The 19,425-nt window shown below is 49.1% G+C and overlaps 7 protein-coding genes across 7 annotated transcripts; 4 read left to right on the top strand and 3 right to left on the bottom strand.

The window, feature by feature from the left end:
• Nucleotides 1-137: 137 nt before the first annotated feature.
• On the top strand, nucleotides 138-1,611 carry PG994_014805 (uncharacterized protein; the record flags this gene model as incomplete). Its single annotated transcript, XM_066866214.1, has 2 exons — nucleotides 138-599; nucleotides 649-1,611. The coding sequence occupies 2 exons, from the start codon at nucleotides 138-140 to the stop codon at nucleotides 1,609-1,611; spliced, it is 1,425 nt and encodes a 474-aa protein (XP_066707890.1).
• Nucleotides 1,612-2,237: 626 nt separating this feature from the next.
• PG994_014804 (uncharacterized protein) lies at nucleotides 2,238-4,004 on the top strand (the record flags this gene model as incomplete). The annotated part of the gene is made up of 4 exons (XM_066866213.1): nucleotides 2,238-2,258; nucleotides 2,356-2,439; nucleotides 2,486-3,369; nucleotides 3,413-4,004. Coding segments are annotated over 4 exons (1,581 nt in total), but the record flags the coding sequence as incomplete, so codon positions are not given.
• A 1,209-nt stretch (nucleotides 4,005-5,213) lies between these two features.
• Nucleotides 5,214-6,395, top strand: PG994_014803 (uncharacterized protein; the record flags this gene model as incomplete). The annotated part of the gene is made up of 1 exon (XM_066866212.1): nucleotides 5,214-6,395. One exon carries the CDS (start codon nucleotides 5,214-5,216, stop codon nucleotides 6,393-6,395), a length of 1,182 nt encoding a protein of 393 aa, XP_066707888.1.
• A 489-nt stretch (nucleotides 6,396-6,884) lies between these two features.
• PG994_014802 (uncharacterized protein) lies at nucleotides 6,885-8,615 on the bottom strand (the record flags this gene model as incomplete). The annotated part of the gene is made up of 4 exons (XM_066866211.1): nucleotides 6,885-7,333; nucleotides 7,413-7,592; nucleotides 7,613-8,439; nucleotides 8,599-8,615. 4 exons carry the CDS (start codon nucleotides 8,613-8,615, stop codon nucleotides 6,885-6,887), a joined length of 1,473 nt encoding a protein of 490 aa, XP_066707887.1.
• A 529-nt stretch (nucleotides 8,616-9,144) lies between these two features.
• Nucleotides 9,145-9,595, bottom strand: PG994_014801 (uncharacterized protein; the record flags this gene model as incomplete). Its single annotated transcript, XM_066866210.1, has 3 exons — nucleotides 9,145-9,275; nucleotides 9,338-9,472; nucleotides 9,544-9,595. 3 exons carry the CDS (start codon nucleotides 9,593-9,595, stop codon nucleotides 9,145-9,147), a joined length of 318 nt encoding a protein of 105 aa, XP_066707886.1.
• A 423-nt stretch (nucleotides 9,596-10,018) lies between these two features.
• PG994_014800 (uncharacterized protein) lies at nucleotides 10,019-11,259 on the bottom strand (the record flags this gene model as incomplete). The annotated part of the gene is made up of 3 exons (XM_066866209.1): nucleotides 10,019-10,921; nucleotides 10,976-11,145; nucleotides 11,172-11,259. The coding sequence occupies 3 exons, from the start codon at nucleotides 11,257-11,259 to the stop codon at nucleotides 10,019-10,021; spliced, it is 1,161 nt and encodes a 386-aa protein (XP_066707885.1).
• A 4,135-nt stretch (nucleotides 11,260-15,394) lies between these two features.
• PG994_014799 (uncharacterized protein) lies at nucleotides 15,395-17,321 on the top strand (the record flags this gene model as incomplete). Its single annotated transcript, XM_066866208.1, has 4 exons — nucleotides 15,395-15,787; nucleotides 15,849-16,350; nucleotides 16,425-16,899; nucleotides 16,958-17,321. 4 exons carry the CDS (start codon nucleotides 15,395-15,397, stop codon nucleotides 17,319-17,321), a joined length of 1,734 nt encoding a protein of 577 aa, XP_066707884.1.
• Between the last annotated feature and the right edge of the window lie 2,104 nt (nucleotides 17,322-19,425).

Raw genomic sequence — 19,425 nt, 5'->3', positions numbered from 1 at the left:
AAAAGCTTGCTGCCCACCATACCATCCAACGTAGTACTGTACATGATCTTGTCTCATCCCTTTTATTCAAGGCAACCAATAAGAACTCACAAAATCCAATCGTCCGATATCTATCACATCCATTAACACAAGAAACGATGGCAGGTACAGGGGCTCGCCGTCCTTGGGGCCTGCAATGGCGTTCCAGCATGGCTTTCATACTTACCACTGTTGCGATTGGTCTGTTTACTGACCTGTTCCTGTATGGCCTGGTGGTGCCAGTGCTGCCATTCTTACTGCGCGATAGAATCTCTATACCAGACAATGAGGTTCAATCATGGGCATCTTATTTGCTGGCGGTGTACGCTTTGGCTCAGTTCCTCTGTTCAGTCCCTGCCGGGTGGATTGCCGACAGAACGAACTCGCGTCAAGTCCCTTTCTTATGCGGTCTCGCTGCATTGCTTGGTGCGACCATCTTACTAGCAGTGGGCCAAAGCATAGGCGTTCTTGTGATTGCCAGGGCGCTTCAGGGCATGAGTGCCTCCGTCGTTTGGACCATAGGTCTGGCCATGATAAGGGACACTGTCGGGCCCCAGAATCTTGGTAAGGCCATAGGAACGGTAAGTTATCCCATGTTCTTCCAAGAAGATAACATACTCACGCCGTCAGATCTTCTCCTTTATCTCGATAGGCCCACTGGTGGCACCTGTAGTGGGAGGGATACTTTACGATGAGATAGGTTACGCAGGCGTCTTTGGAGTCGGTTCCGCTCTGCTGGGCGTTGATTTCATCATGCGGTTGCTAGTCCTCGAGAAAAAGATCGCGGCGAAGTATGACAGCTCCTTCGCGAGTGATGGCACCAATCCTAGCACGGACGAAGCAGCCGACGAGCCAACCGAGGAAGATGCACTCCTGCAGCGCAAGCAAGAGGAACGATACGAGATACATGGGGAGCCTAACAAACTCATTCGCGCGATCCCCGTCTTGTACTGCTTGCGCAATCCACGACTTCTTGTCGCTTTTGTCATGGCGTTTATACAGGCTGCGCTGCTTGCAGCGTTTGACGCTACCATCCCGACCGAGGCTCGGGACCTGCTCGGGTTCTCGTCTCTGCAGGCCGGGCTTTTGTTCATCGCGCTCAATGTCCCTTGTTTAATTCTCGGCCCACTTGCGGGGTGGGCTGTTGACCGATTCGGCACGAAACCCGTGGCAGTCGTTGGGTTTGGCCACCTCGTACCGGTCCTGCTACTACTTCGCCTCCCGCCAGAGCAGCATGTTGGAAGATCGGGTAACATTGTGTTGTGGTGCGCGCTGCTCGCTCTCAACGGAGTCGGACTGGCGATCATAGACTCGCCCAGTTTTGTTGAGGCGAGCGATGTTGTGCAGCGATACGACAAAGCAAACCCTAGCTTCTTCGGAGCGAACGGCCCTTATGCGCAACTTTACGGATTCAACTCCCTCTTCTTCTGTGCAGGCCTCACGCTGGGGCCAATCATTAGCGGTACAATGCGCGACCGGATTGGCTATGGCAATATGAATGCCGTCTTTGCGGGTGCAGCTGGGGTCACGGCGGTCATATCATACTTTGTGGTTGGCGGAAAGCCGAGAATAGGATTTAGGCGGAATCAGTAAACGAAGTTGCTTAGAAGTATAGCTACACGCGAGGTACCGTATTCTTACCACCAATACGAACCACTTGCAACCAATCATCCCTCAATGTACCAGCGACTTTAGAAACCGGAGCTGCAGCCAGAGTCGCCTGATCGAAGACCAAATCGAGACCTGTAACAAGCATGAGCTCGCAAATAAGGTATCTTGTCTGCAATTCGATGCACACGCCTGGAGTAAGCATCTGTAACCTGAGGCGGCAAGCCAATCAATCAACCTCACCGCCTTAGCGATAAGTGCACGGGCTCCCTAGAAAAGACGGCAGAATGAATGCCAAGATTTCGCAAAAAAAGAACCCACTTGCTTTGCTAGAAAATTTCGAGGGGGGACCAGAAAAAACCAGTGGCCTGCAGCCAATCAGGGAGCGCGATTCTGCTCTGCCTGCTCATTCGAGGGACGGAAGGCGGGAACTACTGGCTGTTTTTTCTCCATCCATCAGCAAGCTAGAAACACTTCTGGCAAAAAAAGCTGCCAGTGATCACCATATCGGCCCCAAGCCTCCAGCAATCCTTCTCGTCCGGATCAATCCCACGATCCCGCCAAAGACAATCGCACAGTGGATAGATTGTGTTCTGCTCAATCAATCAATCATGGCTGAGTCTTCGCTGCAGGTTCGTTTGCCCGCGACCCCGCCACTGTCCTCGTTCTGCTTTTATCGGCTCCAGATCTTTCAAGGGGATAAGCACTGAACCACAGCCACACATATAGGACCGCCTGCGCGACCATGCCAAAGCCTTCGATGGCCTGTTGTCCTTGATTCCCGCCAAGATGTACTACGGCGAAGAGTCTGGTGTATGTATACGATGCCATCCCCATCTCGCTTGACTTCGCGCTGCAGGCGCTGTCATTTAGCATCATCCAGTTGCTAATGCATACCGTCTCCTCGCAGGACCAATGGCAAAAGAAGAAGCAAACCAAAGCCGAGGCCAAAGAAGCGAGGCGCAACAAGCTCGATCCCGACAGTGAACTCAACAAGAGCGTCAAGGAGATCATGGATGAGCAGGCCCGAAAGAAGCGGAAACGAGACCAAGGCGAGGCCGCGTCTGAGGACGACTGGTCTGATGTTGACGGCGTTAAATATGAACAGCCCGGCCAAGGTTTGAAGCAGAAGAAGAAGCAAAAGAAGACCGAGGAGGAGACGGAGGCTTCCGCCAAGGAACGCCGTAAGGAAGAGAAAAGGCAGGGCAAGAAAGACCGCAAGGCAGAGCGCAAGGCGCTTCGAGAGGAAGAGGCTGCCTTTGAACGAAGGAACGTCAAATCCGGCGTCAACAAGGTCAAGCTCGGCCCCCGAGAGTCGCAACCCTCCACACAAACCAAGCCGGACGAAAAGCCCGAGACTCTACCTAGTCAGTCCGTCGAGCAAGATGACGAGGAGACCACAGCCACTGAGCCAGCTGATATGCAGAAAGTCGACGTATCGGGTCTCGCAGCCGACCATAAAGACCAAGAATCCGGTTCAACCTCCGACTCCCCGTCTGCTCCGGGCTCACCCGTGTTTGATCCTAACGGCACACCTGCCGACTCTACTGAGCAAGCGCCGAGCACTAGCACATCCATTTCATCTACGGTTGCGCCGTCCGAGAAGCCGAAGCATATCAAAATGCCCTCGGACACTACCGCATTGCGTGCCCGTCTTGCAGCCAGGATAACAGCTCTCCGAGAAGCCCGTAAAGCAGATGGCCCTGACGGAAAGCCGATCCGCACACGTCAAGAGCTCATCGAGTCACGCCGGCAGAAGCAGGCTGAACGGAAGGCGCATAAACAGGGAGCTTCGCCAGAAGGCCAAGGCGGAGGAAGAGTTGAAGAGAGAAGAGGCTCTCGCCTCGGCCCGCAATTCCCCAGGCAGCATGCTCAGCCCGGCTGTGGACATGGCGGACAACAACTTCGCGTTTGGCCGTGTTGCTTTTGAGGATGGTGCTCGGCTATCTCATGACCTGAAACACGTTCTCAACAATGCTAAGAAGAAGGGACCATCGGACCCCAAGACAGCCCTTCTGAAATTCCAAAACGAAAAGAAACGCCTGGAGAATATGGATGAGGAGAAGCGCAAGGATATCGAGGAGAAGGAGGCCTGGTTGACTGCCCGGAAACGAGCCGAGGGCGAGAAGATAAGAGATGACGAGAAGCTCTTGAAGAAGGCTGTAAAGCGCAAGGAGACTACCAAGAAAAAGAGTGAGAAGGCGTGGGCTGAGAGGGCCGAAGGTGTCCAGAAGAGTATCAAGCAACGTCAACACAAACGCGAGGCGAACATCCGGGAGCGAAAAGAGACGAAGATGCTTGGCAAGGCAGGCAAGAAGAAGGCTGGCCCCAAGAAGAAGACGGGTGGCCGTGCTGGTTTCGAAGGGGCCTTTGCCGGCGGTAAGAGAAAATAATCGTTGCCATGAATGATGACAATGGAAAACAGTTGCTGCCTTGGGTGTGTGAGGAGCATCAGGGCTCACCACAGCCTACCTACCTACTTAGTGTACATACTCTTGCATGTTCCAGGGCATTTCAGCGGGCGTAATTGAATTTGATGGACACCTTATTTCTTTGTTCTTGCTATTCGTACCTCTTGAAATCTGAATATGAAAGGAAGCTTCGATTATCTTGTGATGTCTCATTGCATTAAGCAAGCTCTTGCCTTGAAGCGCATTTACATGGGTATATATCTAGAGCTTCTGGGACCTTGGTACCTGTTGGCAGCCCTGTCTTTTAAGGATAAGCACTCTACGGAGTACCTACAGTTTAATCATGCATAACCCATTCTCCCCTACCAGTGAACTGTTTATGCAATTGTGTCAAATTTGCTGTAAAGTAATGTGGTGGTTTCGCAGCACAGCAATTGATTGAACCAGAAACAAAGAGGGGAGGGAGGTGGTCCCAAGAACCAATTCGCTTCGCAGAAGCAGTCCCAAGAACTTGCAAGTACGTCCCTTGGTCCCTACCATGCACTCATGAAAACAAACGTGTTTTCCTTATATTCATACATGTATATGCAAACGCCGACCCTGGCAAGCAGGTCTTTGCGAGGGCCACCTACCTAAGAAGTCCTCAAGCTCATGTTCATGCTTGTTGTTTGTTGTTTGGCCCCTCCAGATTAACTCATTGATTGAAAACGAAACTGAAAGATTGGGTCCATTGGGCTAACACGTGATGCCAAAGTTTATTCCAACGTCGTCGCCTAAATCATTTTGATTTCTCCCAATTTCAATAAGCCACGTTGGCGGTTGCCCGTGTCTCTCATTTAGGAGACCATTTGAACCTTCTTTCCCCTCCCCTCCCTCAGACTCAGCGAGGATTCCCAAGTTGGCCAGTGAAGCAGATCCCTCTCGATGATGAACAAGTTAAAAACCAGCATCGCACCAGGCCCCGCTTCGGCAAGCACAAAGAACGGCTCTTTCAAAGGCAGCTAGGTTGGTCGTCAACAACAATGCATTCATCTGCCTGGGAAAATTTGGTTACGATCATTTTCCTCCCTCATCGGTCTACCTGAGCCTCCTCCAGACTTTAACCTCTCCATACGCACCAACAACCACTTCATTGCAGTCCTTGATCCGACCAGCACGTGACACGTGACGTTGGACATGGATACGGACATGGCAACCCAATTGGCCAGTGCCCAGGCCGAACTTGCCAAGCGGAATGCTCGCATTCGCCAGCTTGAGGACATCGCAAAGAACAGCGAGGCGACACGGGTCAAGGAGCTGTACGAGAAGATCGTCAAGGATGTCAAGAAGGACAGGGACCAAACCCAACAAAATGCCGCCCAAAAAATCAAGACTTTGGAAGCCGAAGTCAACAAGCTCCGACAGATTAAGACGCTGGAAGACGAAGTCAGCCACCTCCGACAGTCAACAGAGGGGCCATCTACTGCTACTGGCACCCCTCCCAAGCCGGTGCACACGGGCTCCAACGGCGATGGGGAAACGATACCTATGACGCGCGCGCAGATTGAGTATAGTGAGCGCAAATACAGGCAGCTCAAGGACGAGTCTTCTCGGCAGAAGCTCCAGCTCGAAATTCTGAACGCCCAGGTTACCGTCGACCAACCCTCTAATCAGTACATCATTGTCCAATGGAACCAGTTGCGCGATCAGGTGCGTCAGCTATCCTTGGAGCGCTTCAACGAGGTTAAGCCCCTCGACACCATATCGGAAGACGACGGAAAGACACTCGAGAAGCTGTCGATTCACTACCGTACCTTTCTCAACGCTGATCGCATGCCCTGCTACTTGTTCCGCTCGCTGATATGGCGGCTGCTCTGCGATCAGCTCTTTATCAACTTCAGTCTCGTGTGGGGGCGGCAGGTATGCGACAACCTTAACAATATGGGGAACGCCTTGTGGAAGAAGGGCAAAATCAGCCAGTTCGAGTTCCAGGGTTGGCGGATTCACACCGCACGCCTGGTCCACAAGAGCCACGACATTGATGAGTCAATCGTTGATATGGTAGCGGCCAAGATCCAGGACGTCATGGTGCGGTTTGCCTCGGGCAGCGATGCACTGAAGTTGCACGGCAAGATTCGTGAAATTGTGAGGCTGGCAGCAGATATGGGATCGACCTTCGCTAGGACCAAAGTCATACCACTGATGACCAACGAACCCAGGAGTGATCTGACGCATGGGTTTCAATGTAACGAAAACACCATGAATGAGGCGGGTCAGGTTATCAAAGACGGCAAGGTCAGCTTGATGATAACACCCTGCTTGCTGGAGAGAGATGGCGACGAATACTCTCTGCTCGTCAAGGCTGACGTAGTCTCATGATCACGCGAACTTGGGGATTCCTCGCGTCGGGGAGGAAAATGTCATGATTACTGAGCGAGCGAATGATTTACCACTTAAGTCCAAACTTGGATGCAGCTGTACCTAGATAGAACAGAGCCCGGATGGCACTGCTTAATAATCGCGATATGACCTTGACACCAAGCTGCTTGTCCGTCGCAAGCGCCTACTAATGGCACCCTCATGGCCATTTATTATTTCACGGAAGGCCTATTTGGCAACAAAGACGATTTCCACGATGTTTATATAATGAGAAGTACTACATCCACCAACCCTCTGTCAGCAACAGCTGCACATTGCTTGACACTCTCATCCGGATAGAGAAACTAATGTACTAACCACGTACACTACCGGTGACCTATCGAGACTGCCGACGTGATCGCCAACAGTGTTGTCATCAACGCTGTTGCCGACATTAATTCCGTATGTCAGCGTTGATGCCCTTGGTAAGTTGCCATGTCGCCGACGGTTTCAGCAACAAACGCCAGCTTTGACCAAAGTAGTAACATGGTCGCAGTTATTTCCCTCGGCATCGCCCGCCTTTGCCAGTCCAGGGCGTGTAGCAACCTTCACCAGATCAGCACCTTCTGTACGTTGATTGGTCATCTCCATCTCCTCTTCGTTGAAGCGGCCCATCAGTGAGCCTGATTTGCTGTGCAAGATCCTGTATATGGCTTTCGATCGGGCAAAGATGCTGGCAAGTTCAAAGGCTCTCAGGGAGATAACTCTAAGCTGGAGGCGGAGGAAGGCTCGGTCTTTTGCCGTCAAGTGTGTCTGTGGCAGCAGGGAATTCACCTTTCGCATAACCTCGCCCGCGAAACTATTCATTCTATTCTCGATTCTCCAGCCGTCTAGGAGGATCGCGGTCTCCGCACGCCAGGAAATGTATTTCTGCATATCTGCAGGACGTCCGTCCGTCGCTGTAGACCTAGACATTAGCCAACTGCTGGGCATCTAAGAGGGAACTTTCCCGGGACGAATATAGAGGCCGAAACTTACAGGCTAGATTGCTTCGCACATTTTCCGCAACTCCTTGCACTTCCTTGCCGAAAATGCTGAAGCTGTCCGGGAAGACAATTTCGGCGATGACGTGCCAGATGACAGCACGGAAGAAAATGGAGCCAAGGTTGGGTTTCCAAGATAATACTCGCTGTCGCTGGAAGTGGAGTGATATAGAGTCTGCTGATCGGCAGAGAAACTTGTTGTCTGAAAATCTGCTCGGAAGTGGCCGGACGACATTTCAATAATAAGGTTGTCCAGGTGCGCCCATTTGCCCGTAATGGTCAAGTCGTCCACCTCGAAACAGATTCCCGACTTCTTGTATGCTTCCAGCTCCGACACTGCGAGTTGACACGTAGCTTCGAGTCTAAGGCACTGTTGAGTGGCCGCATCTAGAGATGCCTTGGCGTGTTCTTCAGATTCCTTGGAGTCATTGAGGTTGGACTTGAGCAGCTCGATGGTTCCGCCAGCACTACGCCGCATCTCGGAGACCATATCCTCGAGAGACGCCTTCTGGGCTTCGAGTCCTCGGTTTCGGTCTTGAAGTTTGTGGACGTCGCCATGGAGCCTCGATATCTTTTCGTGCTGGTTGCGCATGTACTCCGTGCCCCGTTCGTACTGATTGCTGCTGATGTTTATCACTGCTTTGTGGATCTCGCTGTTCTTGTTCATCATTGCGTTGTGTGCAGCCTGTCTCTCCTTCAGCGCACCACTGTTGTTACCCTGAGGCTGCCTGATATCACTTTCGGGTGAAGCAACATGGTTGTCCGCCTCCTCGGTCAAGAGGGCCTCTGAGCGCACATCACTCTGCGCGCTCACCAGACCAAGAAGTCTTGTCCCGTTCTCTGAGATCGAATGCCGCAGGGATCTATTCTCTTCCATGAGCTTCTGGTTCAGGCGTTTCAGGGCGGCGTTCTCCCTCAAGAGACGATTATGTTGGTCCGCACCAGTCACTTGGACATCGTGCAGGTGAACTGGTGCATTGCCCTCGCTCTTGAAGTCTAACAGACGCGTTGCTGTTCTGGTCCTGTTGGTCGGGCATCTCTAAATGGTCTTTGCTGGATTTTGATGTCTTTGGTGCAAATTTTGGATCCTACGTCGAGATTTTCTGTGTGCGCAGAAAATAATGCCACTATTTGTATTGATTGGATTGAATGAAATCAGCCAGTCGTCTGGATGGGCTTACCCAATCAGAGATTCCATTTCAATTAGAGTAATCGGATGTTAGAACATTCGTTTGTTCTTGTTCTCACTTATTGGACACTTGTCACTCACTCTTGCTAGAGATTAAGTTACTTGAGTAGCGAATACTCGACAACTTCGCTACTCCGGATTCTTTTTATCTTATAAACCCTGCTTTGTGAAAATTGTGAAAGGAAATGGGGAAAAGAAGGGTAGTAGAAATCACGAAAGGGGAGGAGATAAAAAGAAAGAAAACAAAAAAGCTAGGTACGCCCTGCGTCAGGATCGAACCGTACGAAAAACCACCCCAGAAACACGAGCCTCGGGCATTTTATCTAACCATGGCCTTTTACACTGGCTAAGGTATACACACAGCAACTAACTGAGCCAAACGGCCCAGCTGGCAGATGGAAGAACTGCTACTAACCACCACCAGGTTCTTTCCAACTGCTGTTTCCCTAAAACCTCTGCGTTTAGTCAAAGTGAATGTTAGAGCAAAACTAGATAATTCTGTTGTTGCTTGTCGTATGTCAAGATGCAATTCTCCTAACTAGTATTGACCTTTAGATCTTTCCAAAGCAGCCGAGACTATCTTGGCGATAGCCCAGACTTTCTCCTCCTCGAATTTGCGGCCGACAATCTGGACACCCACTGGCCCACCGTGATAGTTTTCCTGATCGTCTATACAAGAAAGTCAGCTATCATGAACCCATACATATTCATGGCGCAATCATTGATCCTACAAGCATCCCAATTCTTCTGATCAGCGGCGTTGAGAGGTTGGTACGACTTGTTAACCAGATCGAGATCTTTATCGGCCTTGGTGACCGGTATCACAACAGCGCTGTAGTTCAAGAGGTTCATCGCTTCGGTATAAGCTTGTCGATTTGTTAGTAAACTCTTTGACCGCTCGGGCATATGCCTTCCAAGATCCATCAGGGGTCCTTACCGGTGTGGTAAAACTTCCCAGGGATAACAGCGGCATGCGGCGCTACAGGCATAATCACTGCATCCACCATTTGGCCTATGCGTTTGTCGATTAATAAGTACCCATATAGCAAAATAATATCTCTTATGTTGTGCTTACCATCTTCATCGCCGGTGGAGTTCTAGTAATTGGAGAATTGCGCTTCGTAGTCTAGCCCCTGGAGGGTCAAGTCCTGACACTCCAGGAGTCCAATTGGGGGTCTTAGCTCAAAGCTGCCCCTGAGTTCAGGGATGAGAGGCTCCCCGGGAACGATCAAGCTGAGCGTGGATATCATGAGCACCATCTGCTTTGAGGAAGGCAAGCTAAGGAGCGCGGTTCCAGTCAATAATGACAAAAGCAAGCAAAACCGCAGAAGCATTATGAGACTCACATGCACTCTCTTGGCTGTTGATTGAGAAGGGGGTTCCCAGTCGACTACCTGTGACATTGATCAGTCTCAACGGATGTAGTGTAATGCTACATCAAGAGAATACACAGAGCACGAGAGACGCAATACCTTGTGCCCTGCCTCCTTGACCGCATCCACTACCATCTGAAGCCCACGTGTAACTGGAGGATGGGGCCTAACCTGACCATCCGTCCATAGGATACCCAGCTTCAGGGGTTTATCCGTTGTCTTGGCAGTGCCATCACGCTCAGCGCGAGATAAGAAATCATCTACAATTTGGTTTCGGAATGGTATAGGTACCACCGCAGGATCTCGCAGCCATGGCTCAGTCGAGAGGATCGAGCGCAAAATGAGCTCCAACCCATCGAGTGATGTGTTCAGGAAGCCGACAGTTGAGCGGTAGGTATTCTGACCGGGATTGGTATTTGCGACCTCGCGGTAAGAGACCCTCTCGGGAGTAGGTTTGATCGAGAAGATTCCGTTAAAGGCTGCCGGAATGCGTACGGAACCTCCGATGTCAGTCCCGACACCCAATGTGCTGCCGCCGAGGGCTTGCAGTGCGCCCTCGCCGCCCGAGGAGCCACCACAAGAGAGGTTCTGGTTGTGGGGATTTAGAGTCTCGCCGATGATGTTGTTTTTAGTCTCACCGAAAAGCAGCGTCTGTGGAAGGCTTGTCTTGCAGTAGAGCACAGCGCCCAGTCCCAAGAGCTCGGTAGTGATTTGGCTCTCAACGCTGTGGCTCTGCTCGGGATGTTTGATGCCCAGGTTGCTGCCGATCCAACCCACATAGCCCATGGTCGTGTCGATATCCTTGACGTGGAATTGGTCTTTCAGGCTGACGGGGACCCCATGCAGCGGCCCGCAGGGTTTTTTATGCTGAGCGAAATAGGCATCGAGCTGTTTCGCACGCTCCACTGCCTGGTCAAAGAATATCTCATGGAGGCAGTTGTTCTGCAGTTAATTGTATTAGCGAGTAATGGCAAAGGCCCGACAGAACATGCATACGATTTGGTGGGCGATTGCTGCCCTTTTACAGAAAGCTGTGGTCACCTGAACGGCAGTAAGATGCCCTGCTTCGATCGTCGAGGCAGTTTGGGTGGTGTTCTGTGAGGTAATGGCGATCTCGTCCTGGTCAAGAATTTGCAGATGAAAGGTGCTGTGATGTTGCGTTGTTCCTTGGCATCTGACAGATCAGTCTCACTCAGTCTCCAGGCCTCAGGGACCTTGGCGAGGGTGGCTGCTCGTTTGTCGGCAGCCAATTCTCCCCAGGATCTCTGATTCAGTCTCATGGCCGCAAAGTTTGAACAAGTCCGATTTGAGAGGCTTATCAGTCGGTATACTGACTGGAAGATCAGAGAGGGAAGTTGCAGTAACCCATGATCCATGGGGGCGGATTTGTTTTGTTTCCGTCAGAGATAGATTGATTGCCGAAGATTGATTGCTAGCATTAATGACGGCAGCCACCCCTTGTGAAACAAGTACCCGGAAGTACCTCTTTCAAACACGTTGATCACAGGGCGTCTCTGTTTGCGCCACCACCCTCCATTACTGGACATTCATGTGGTGTAATTCCACACACATCATCACCTCCCGCTTCTTCCGATCCTCCTCTTACGCGACAGCATCTTCCCCCCTCCCCACCCCCTTCCGCGGGGCAACAGAGAAATTTGAAATGGATGCTGCGTCTTCTAATGCTGGCAATCAAGTTTGACGACAGGCCAATCGTTATCATGAGGTCGGTCGTCCCACATCATATGCTCCGAGTTACTAACTACATGTACTTGCTTACTTACGCAGCCTGCAGTCTTTCAATCAAAGGGGTCCAGCCTTTTTGAGATGTAATGTTAATGTTGGCTCCCCGTTCCAGTAACATGTCCATGATGCTGAGGTGGCCTTCCATGGATGCCAGAAGAAAAGCGGATTGCCCGTTCTCACCACCTTCATCAACGTCAAATGACGACGGTCCATCACTGGCCACTCCACCTTCATGAAGGAGGTCTTGGACAGGCTGCGCGTTGCCCTCGAGCGCTGCCCTGTTCAGTTTGGGGAGCTTTTTGATATTTACCTTGACCACCTCTGGAGCATTGCTATGTGATAGATTGGTCATTTCCCCCGCATACTCGCGTGCATTAGATAAGACTTTTTCAAAAACACGAGATTTCGATGGCTCTGCACCACTTGCTATCAACTTCTGAGCTATAGCGAAATAGCCAACATCAATAGCAAGGTCCAGCGCAGTCTGACCATCTGGGCCTGATTGGTTCGGATCAGCACCATGACTCAGTAACAATTCAACAAGACTATGCGTCCCCAGTGATGCCGCAAGCATTAGTAATGACAGGCCGTTGGAGTCGGTCATATTTGCTGCGGACCTACTTGTTTCAGGCAGATCTCGAAGGACCCGAGCCATGAAGGTTTCGACGACCTCAGGACTGTTTGTTTTGGCAAATTCGAAGATCAAATGCTTGGGTATGTGGTCCGTATCTGACAGCGACACACTCATATTTTGAAAATCCTGTGAACCGATCGCCTTTGAATCGTTGCCATAGTACGTTGGGCTCGAATTTGCCTGGGTCTGGGTTTCCTCTATTCCTATACCGTTTCTGATAGCATCTGTCCGTTGCTCCACAATCTCTGCATGATCCTGTGGGTGTTGCTTGTCAGCACACGAAATGAGGGACGTGTTTAGCGATTTTCTTACACTGAGCCAATGCCGATACCAATTCCATCCCCGCTTCGTCTTCTTCAAAAGACGCCATCTATTACAAGATCCACAGAATCCTTCCCAAGCGCCGACTTTGTCTACGACAGGTCTGATCTCTGTTGGGCGAGGAAGCGGCACCCCAGAGTTTGGTACACCATGGAAGTAGGTGAGATGGAACCGGTAGCTTCCATCCACCATGTTGACCCAGTGAAAGACTGGACACCGTGCGCAGTAACCTTCTTTGTCTCTACCAATCCCCCTCGCCCAGCCGGGTGTAAAGAGATCACCACCATATATGGGCTCTTGGCGAAGGGGAAGTAGGTCGGTGTCTTCGGTATCGAAGTCTCCCTGGGGTGGAGTAAAGTCCTGAGGAGGTTGCCAACGCATTGCTAGGTCAGGAGCTTCAGAAGAGCCACTGGAATCCTCATTTTCTTCGGCTATTATGTCTGAGAGCTTCTGAAGCAGATCAGCTTCGGGTGGAAGTTGCATGCTTGCTCCGAGTTCCTCCCGCGTCCGAGTCTTCATTACCATCGTCGCGGCCGTGATCAGAAGTCACATCTTCCTCCTCGATCAAATCGTCATTGGGGAGGAGGAAGAGTGCCAACTGTTCCAAATGCCGACCTAGATGCCTACTAAACTTTTCAGTTGGCAGATGGGATATAACGTCCTCGGCGTAGCCTCTGTGGCGAAGGATGCTGTCGTAGTCGCACAAAGGACAGTCGGCAGCGTTGATGTGTTTGACAGGTTTCCCACACCTTTGCACAAGATTTGGTACCTGGTCTGTCGGAACTTCATTTGAATGAGCTTCCCCAAGGTGCGTTCCCGCAGCAATTTTGCCTGGTAGCTGTAAGTTGCAGATGAAACAGGACCATTGGGTTCTGTGCGACTCCATCTCGTGAGCCCACCACTTCGTTCTGGACTCAAAGAACATCTCGTCGCAGCCATCAAATAGGCATGTGTATGAAGAAAGTTCCGTATGAACATGTCGTCTGAGTAGAGTTTAGCAAATTCGGCTCGTAGGTACTGGAGTGTGGTTTACTTACTGCCATGCACTTGGACCAGCTATCTCCACCACATCACGGCAATATGGGCACAAGAACGGAACACCGAGGGTGAAATTGCTAGGTACCTTTGGGATTAACAATATTTCATTCGCCGTAGCCAAAGAAGACAGCCCGAATATGGTATCCGGGACTTCTGAAGGCGCCTGGGTGCTGGCAATAGGTGTCCTGAACGTAGAGGCTTTGGTCCCACTCAGCACTGACTCGGTAGTATCGTCGTTTGTATCAGAGAATAAGGCAATGGAGCTGGCGTTGGTCCGCTCCAATGTGGAAAACAAATCAACTTGCTTCTGTCGCTGTGTCGATGCATCCACGGAGAGTTTCTCTCGATGTCGCCGTCGATACCAAAGCCACTGTCTCCTTTGCGCATTGGCTTTGCCCAGTCTTTCCACTAGCACATGGTTCGTTGCTGCAAAAGGGTAGAAATCACAGACGTGGTTAACATCGGGCGTGATAGAATACATCTTGCTCAACGATGATTGGGAAAACTTGGCCCTCCTAGAGGCTTTGTGCACTTGAATGGAAAGCCGTAGCAAGCTCGTGACGGACTCGTTTATGAGATGATGAAGATTATTGGATTCGGAGAAAACAAAATCAGGGTTCTCAGTAGAACCATCGACATCATCCTCATCTGGTGTGAGTAGAATGTCGGAGCCATCATCACTCCAGTCTCCAGAGCCAGAGTCGTCGATGATTTGCTTAAGAGCGTCCCTAGTCCATGTTTGCTGCTCTTGGTCGCCGTGGATGATTGCCTTCACTGTGAATTGGTCAGATACACAAGTCAATTCGAGTTCCAATCACACTCTGGGTAGCAGCTAGCAGCTCACAGTCATTCGCGAATGTCTCCAGTTGTCGGAGGAGTCTGAGTATTTCCCTAACTATATTGTGGTTCGCCAGTCTAGCATCGAGAGAGGATCCCCCCTTTTGGAACACGCCCAAACTTCCTGCCCAAATCTGAAACCTGTCCAGGCAGTCTTTGAGGCACTTAGAATCCGCACGAACACCTGCAGGTACACTTTGGTCGAAGGAACGCTCCTTGGCGGCGTGGCAGAGGCCTTGGAAGATACGTCGCGTCTTGAGGGCCTCCTTGGTCATAGGCCCAAGAGCGGAGTTCATCCTCAAGCTGTCAAAAGTTGCTCGTCTTCCTCATATGGTGAATTTTGACAATAAATGTGTTTGCAAAATGCCATGCGGGTTTTGGGGGGGGGGGATCCAAACGTCAACGTCCTGGAACTGCTCCTTTATGGCCGCAACCGGCCGCCTCCCCCGCTCGCTGCTCAGATGTATCGCCATGTATTTTTGTAGCGCAGCTTATGCGGCCAACCATACCCGGGCGTAACGCTCCAGGATTTTGACCATTCTATGGTGACATGGCATCGGGCGGCTTACTGCTATTTTCGTCGGGATGGTGTCGAGGGCCTCACTGAATCCGGCAGTTGTACGAGCCAGCCTCGTCTACCAGTTCTGTGTTGGTTGTCCAGGTAAGCTCCATGAGTCGCGAATCCCCCAACTCCATCGTCATGTTGTCTGAGTTGGCAATCTCTTTTCACTGGTTTCCGTACTATGTAACTGTTTACTCAATCCGATATTACGCTGATACTATCCGAGCTTCATATCCTTTTTGGATGTTTGTGTCTCGGCCATTGTCGCCGATCAAACATGTCTGGAATAGAGCTGGTCGGTTTGTCGCTGGCTGTATTCCCTCTTGTCATTAGCCTCCTTGAGCACTACGAGAGTGGCTACCAAGGATTAAGAGATTGGGTCCGTTTCCGGCGAGATTTTACGCAGCTCGTCAATGACCTGAATCGAGAAAATATTATGTTTCGACAACATGTTGAAGGTGTTCTCCGGTCTTTCACCGAATCCGAATTCGAGCTGAACCGGATGATGACCAACTTCGACGGCGACCTGTGGAAGAGCCCAGTACTTGCTGAGAGGTTGCAACATAAGCTATCTGGTATGGGCGAGTATCAAAACTACCAGGCATCACTCAGGTCTATCCATGAAAGTCTTACCACAATGGCGCAGAAAATTGGAGCCTGCGAAATTCCGGTAAATTCATATTGCTCATTGTTTCTGGGGCTCCTGTTACAACTAACACGTGGGTAATAAGGACGACAATGGTCAGAATCCAGGCACCAAGGGACTACATTTTCAGAAGAGATTGCGGAAGCTACAATTCGTCCTCCACAAGAAGAAATGGGTTGCCGAAGTGTCGAACCTCGGGTGGCAGATTGACCGCATCGGGAAGCTCCTTGGAGAAGCCGAGGCACTGGCACCGGGACGGCAGTCACGCACTTCTGCGACACATCATGCCGTCAACAGGGTCCGATCCCAAGCATCGAGCCTTCACGACGCCATAACTAGAGGTTGGCTAAATGGATGTCGCGAATCGCATACCTTCAAATTGGTTATGTCGAAACAACCAAAACGCACGACCCCGGAATCCGATGTCTCACGCATGTTGAAGGTGTCGTTTCCTCTTCGCCATCGTCATTGGCAGAAGCACCTGGAGCCATTAAGTGAGGACGATGCCTGGCAGGCATTTGATGCTTCCAGTATCCTCAGTATCCAAAAGGCGAACGCGCACCAATTCACCTCTGAGGCTTATCAAGGTCCTTTGCGCGACAGCCGTGCCCTCTCCGTTCATTCTTCAAGCCTGGCCTCAAACTACTCTCAATTTCAACAGACGCATCGACGGGTACAACACTCTCTGCACAAGTAACTTCCAGTGATCAAGAAACGACCTCAACAGTGCTAACGGAGCCTGATATTCCTGGAAGGATCAATAACTTGTGTGGCGCCATTCATATGCACAGAGAAGATACCATGCTAGGATATCTGGAAGATGAAAGTGGAACCTTGCATGCATTGAATCCAAATTCCTCTCTGTCATTTACATCTGCCGATATAAGTGGTGTGGTACGCCTCGATGAACTGCTTGAGGGAGGCCTACAGCGTCACCAGAAGAAACCATTGTCTGAGATGGCATACACAAGCCCTCAACTGCCACGTCGCAGGAGGATGGCTGTGGCATTAACACTTACCTACGCCATGCTTGAGCTATCCTCGACTCCGTGGTTACCGGGCTTTTTCCGTGGCATGAACGTCTACTTCTTTCAACGCAGCAATGGTGAGATCATGGTGGATAATCCTTTCGTACGGTGCCACGGCGCGAATACCCTACGAGAGCAACACGGGCAGAAAAAAAGCAGCTTATAGTGAGCAGCAGGAGGTTGACCATTCCAAAGCACTTTTGGCTATAGGCATCATGATAATGGAACTGTGGTTTGGGCAAACTATCGAGTCGCGACCCTTTTGGAAGGATCACTGCGACGCACAAGGCCGCGAGAAAGAGTTCACTTCGCTTACGGCAGCGCTGGAGTGGCAAAAGAAGACGAGGGATGAAGCAGGTGTCATGCTGCATGAGATTACCCATCGATGTATCAGGGGGAACTTTGGGGTCATGACCATGGATCTCAACAATGCAGACTGTGTGAGGACCGTGTATGACCATGTCACCAAGCCACTGGAGTCTTTATTAGGCCACTTTTGGCCGGATAGTACGGCTCATGATTTGAACTAGCTCTGGACTTCTTTTGTATTAATCAATAATTACCACACCAATGCCCTTGCAGATGTAGCTACTTGTGCCTTTCTTGACCACTCACATCCCCATTCCAAAGAGCAGTTTTCATGATGTACCTTTCATGTTTGTCCCGTGGCTGGGATGAAATATATCGAAGCGATGAGGGAAAGGGGAACTAGTAATTATATTAAACCCGGGAGGGAATAAGACAGAATCGATGTTGCAATAAGCTACATGTATAGGTGTTTAAAATTTTCAAGGCGATTTTTGGCATTGGCTTAGCCCAATAAGGGTTTAGACTTCACAACCCCCTATTGACCCGGGGTACAAACTAATAAGTCTCCCAGCGAATAAATATTTCACTAGCTATGCTAGTAGTTGGAGCCTCTATACTGAGTAAGCAGCAAAGCATATAGTGACTTATTCCGTCCTATTTAAGCTCTATTGACGCCATGCTGTTCCCACATGGTAATCAAGCAACAATAAACCAGTAGCAACGCCGCACATAAGCCAGCTGACAGTGCTATGGTCACCCCATGCAACGGCGACCCCAAAAACTAATAACAATACTACATAATAATAATACGAATAATTTAATTAAAAATTAATACAAAATCCTAAAAACATCGTTTTAATCTCGAAACGCTTCTATAATACTTTTAATCTTAGATTTAGAGTTAGATTTAATTATAACGGCTTCCGGCGCCGACGATAGAGGAGTAATAGTCTAGGGTTCCGGTATAATACTATTTATCTCCCTCTTAACTACTATAATATCTCGTATACGCGTAAACTTTTAATTAAGGTTAAATATTACTCTTTTTTTTTACCTCTTTTTTCTTTAAATTACCTTTTAAAAGTAACTTCTCGTGTTCTAATTAACCGATCTAGCCGTTTAAAGTATTTAGACTTTTTTAAAGCTTTCGAAATAAAACCCGGCGCGTCGCGCTATCGAAAATAATATTATTACTATTAAGCGTATCCGTTAACTTTTTAATTTAGCGGTTAATTATAAATATTAGTAACGCTATAAAGGAGAATTATTTATTAAAAACGTTAAGAGGAGGCTTAGATAGTCCTGCCTCTACCTAGTCTTCTATCCTCCGGTTCTAGCTATTAAAGGGCTTATTAATATCGCGAGGGAATATACTAGTTACGGCTTAGCCGCCAGCTATTATATACGGCTAAAAGGTAAACCTTCTAGCTAGCTCGTAATATTAAAGGAAGTCCTTTTCATTTATATTTATATTATTAAGCCCTATATAGTATAGGGTTACTTTTTAATAATAAGTATTTTTTAGTATATTAAAAGGATTAAGATCTAGGGGTTATAATAAGTGTAACGAGTGTGCCGGAAAGAAAAAAAGTTATATCTTATATTTTAAGCACGTTATAATAAAGTCCTCGTTTACGTGGCTAGCGTGGCTATCCAGGATGATAAGCTACCACTAGTTCTTGTTTTTAAGCTTTATATAAGGGATAAAGACCTTATTTAACTATATTAGGGCCAGCTCCTTATTGGTCCAACTTTTAAGGGATGCCGTAAAGACTTAATCCTCTATAGTATCCGTTAGCGAGTCCTCCTCCTTTAAAAACTATTACTACTGGACCTATTAACCCTTAAATATAATAAGAGGAGGTAAGGCTCGGCTTAAAACGTTATTATATTCGACCGCAGAAGCCTATTCTCGATTAAAGGAGTTTGCAATTAGTATTCTCTTTATTCTAATAAGTTTAATAATTATTATATTCGTTCTACAGCCGAGCTGGTTACCGATCTCGTTAACATTAAACCGAAACTCCGGAAGGATCAATTTTAAAATAGGATTATTAAGCCGCTTAAAAAACTCGATAATTTTTTTAATAAAAGTTACGTTAAGCTTTAAGAAATTTATCCTTTTAGAAAAAATAATACCGATAGATGAATAGCGAGTAATAAATTTTTTAACTTAATATTTACCGACTATTATATTAATCCCGTTAACTTAAAAAATTTATTAAATAAATATTTAAAAAATAACGTACGCTAATAAGCAGCTTAAATTATACTACGCAAGGTATTAAATTACGATCTAAAATTCTTCCGCTATTATTAAGGCTT

Source organism: Apiospora phragmitis (assembly GCF_038363925.1).
Source record: "Apiospora phragmitis strain CBS 135458 chromosome Unknown utg000014l:1.0-1827420.0:1.0-1829600.0, whole genome shotgun sequence".
Classification (NCBI taxonomy): domain Eukaryota; kingdom Fungi; phylum Ascomycota; class Sordariomycetes; order Amphisphaeriales; family Apiosporaceae; genus Apiospora; species Apiospora phragmitis.
This window is presented reverse-complemented; position numbering and strand designations above follow the sequence as displayed.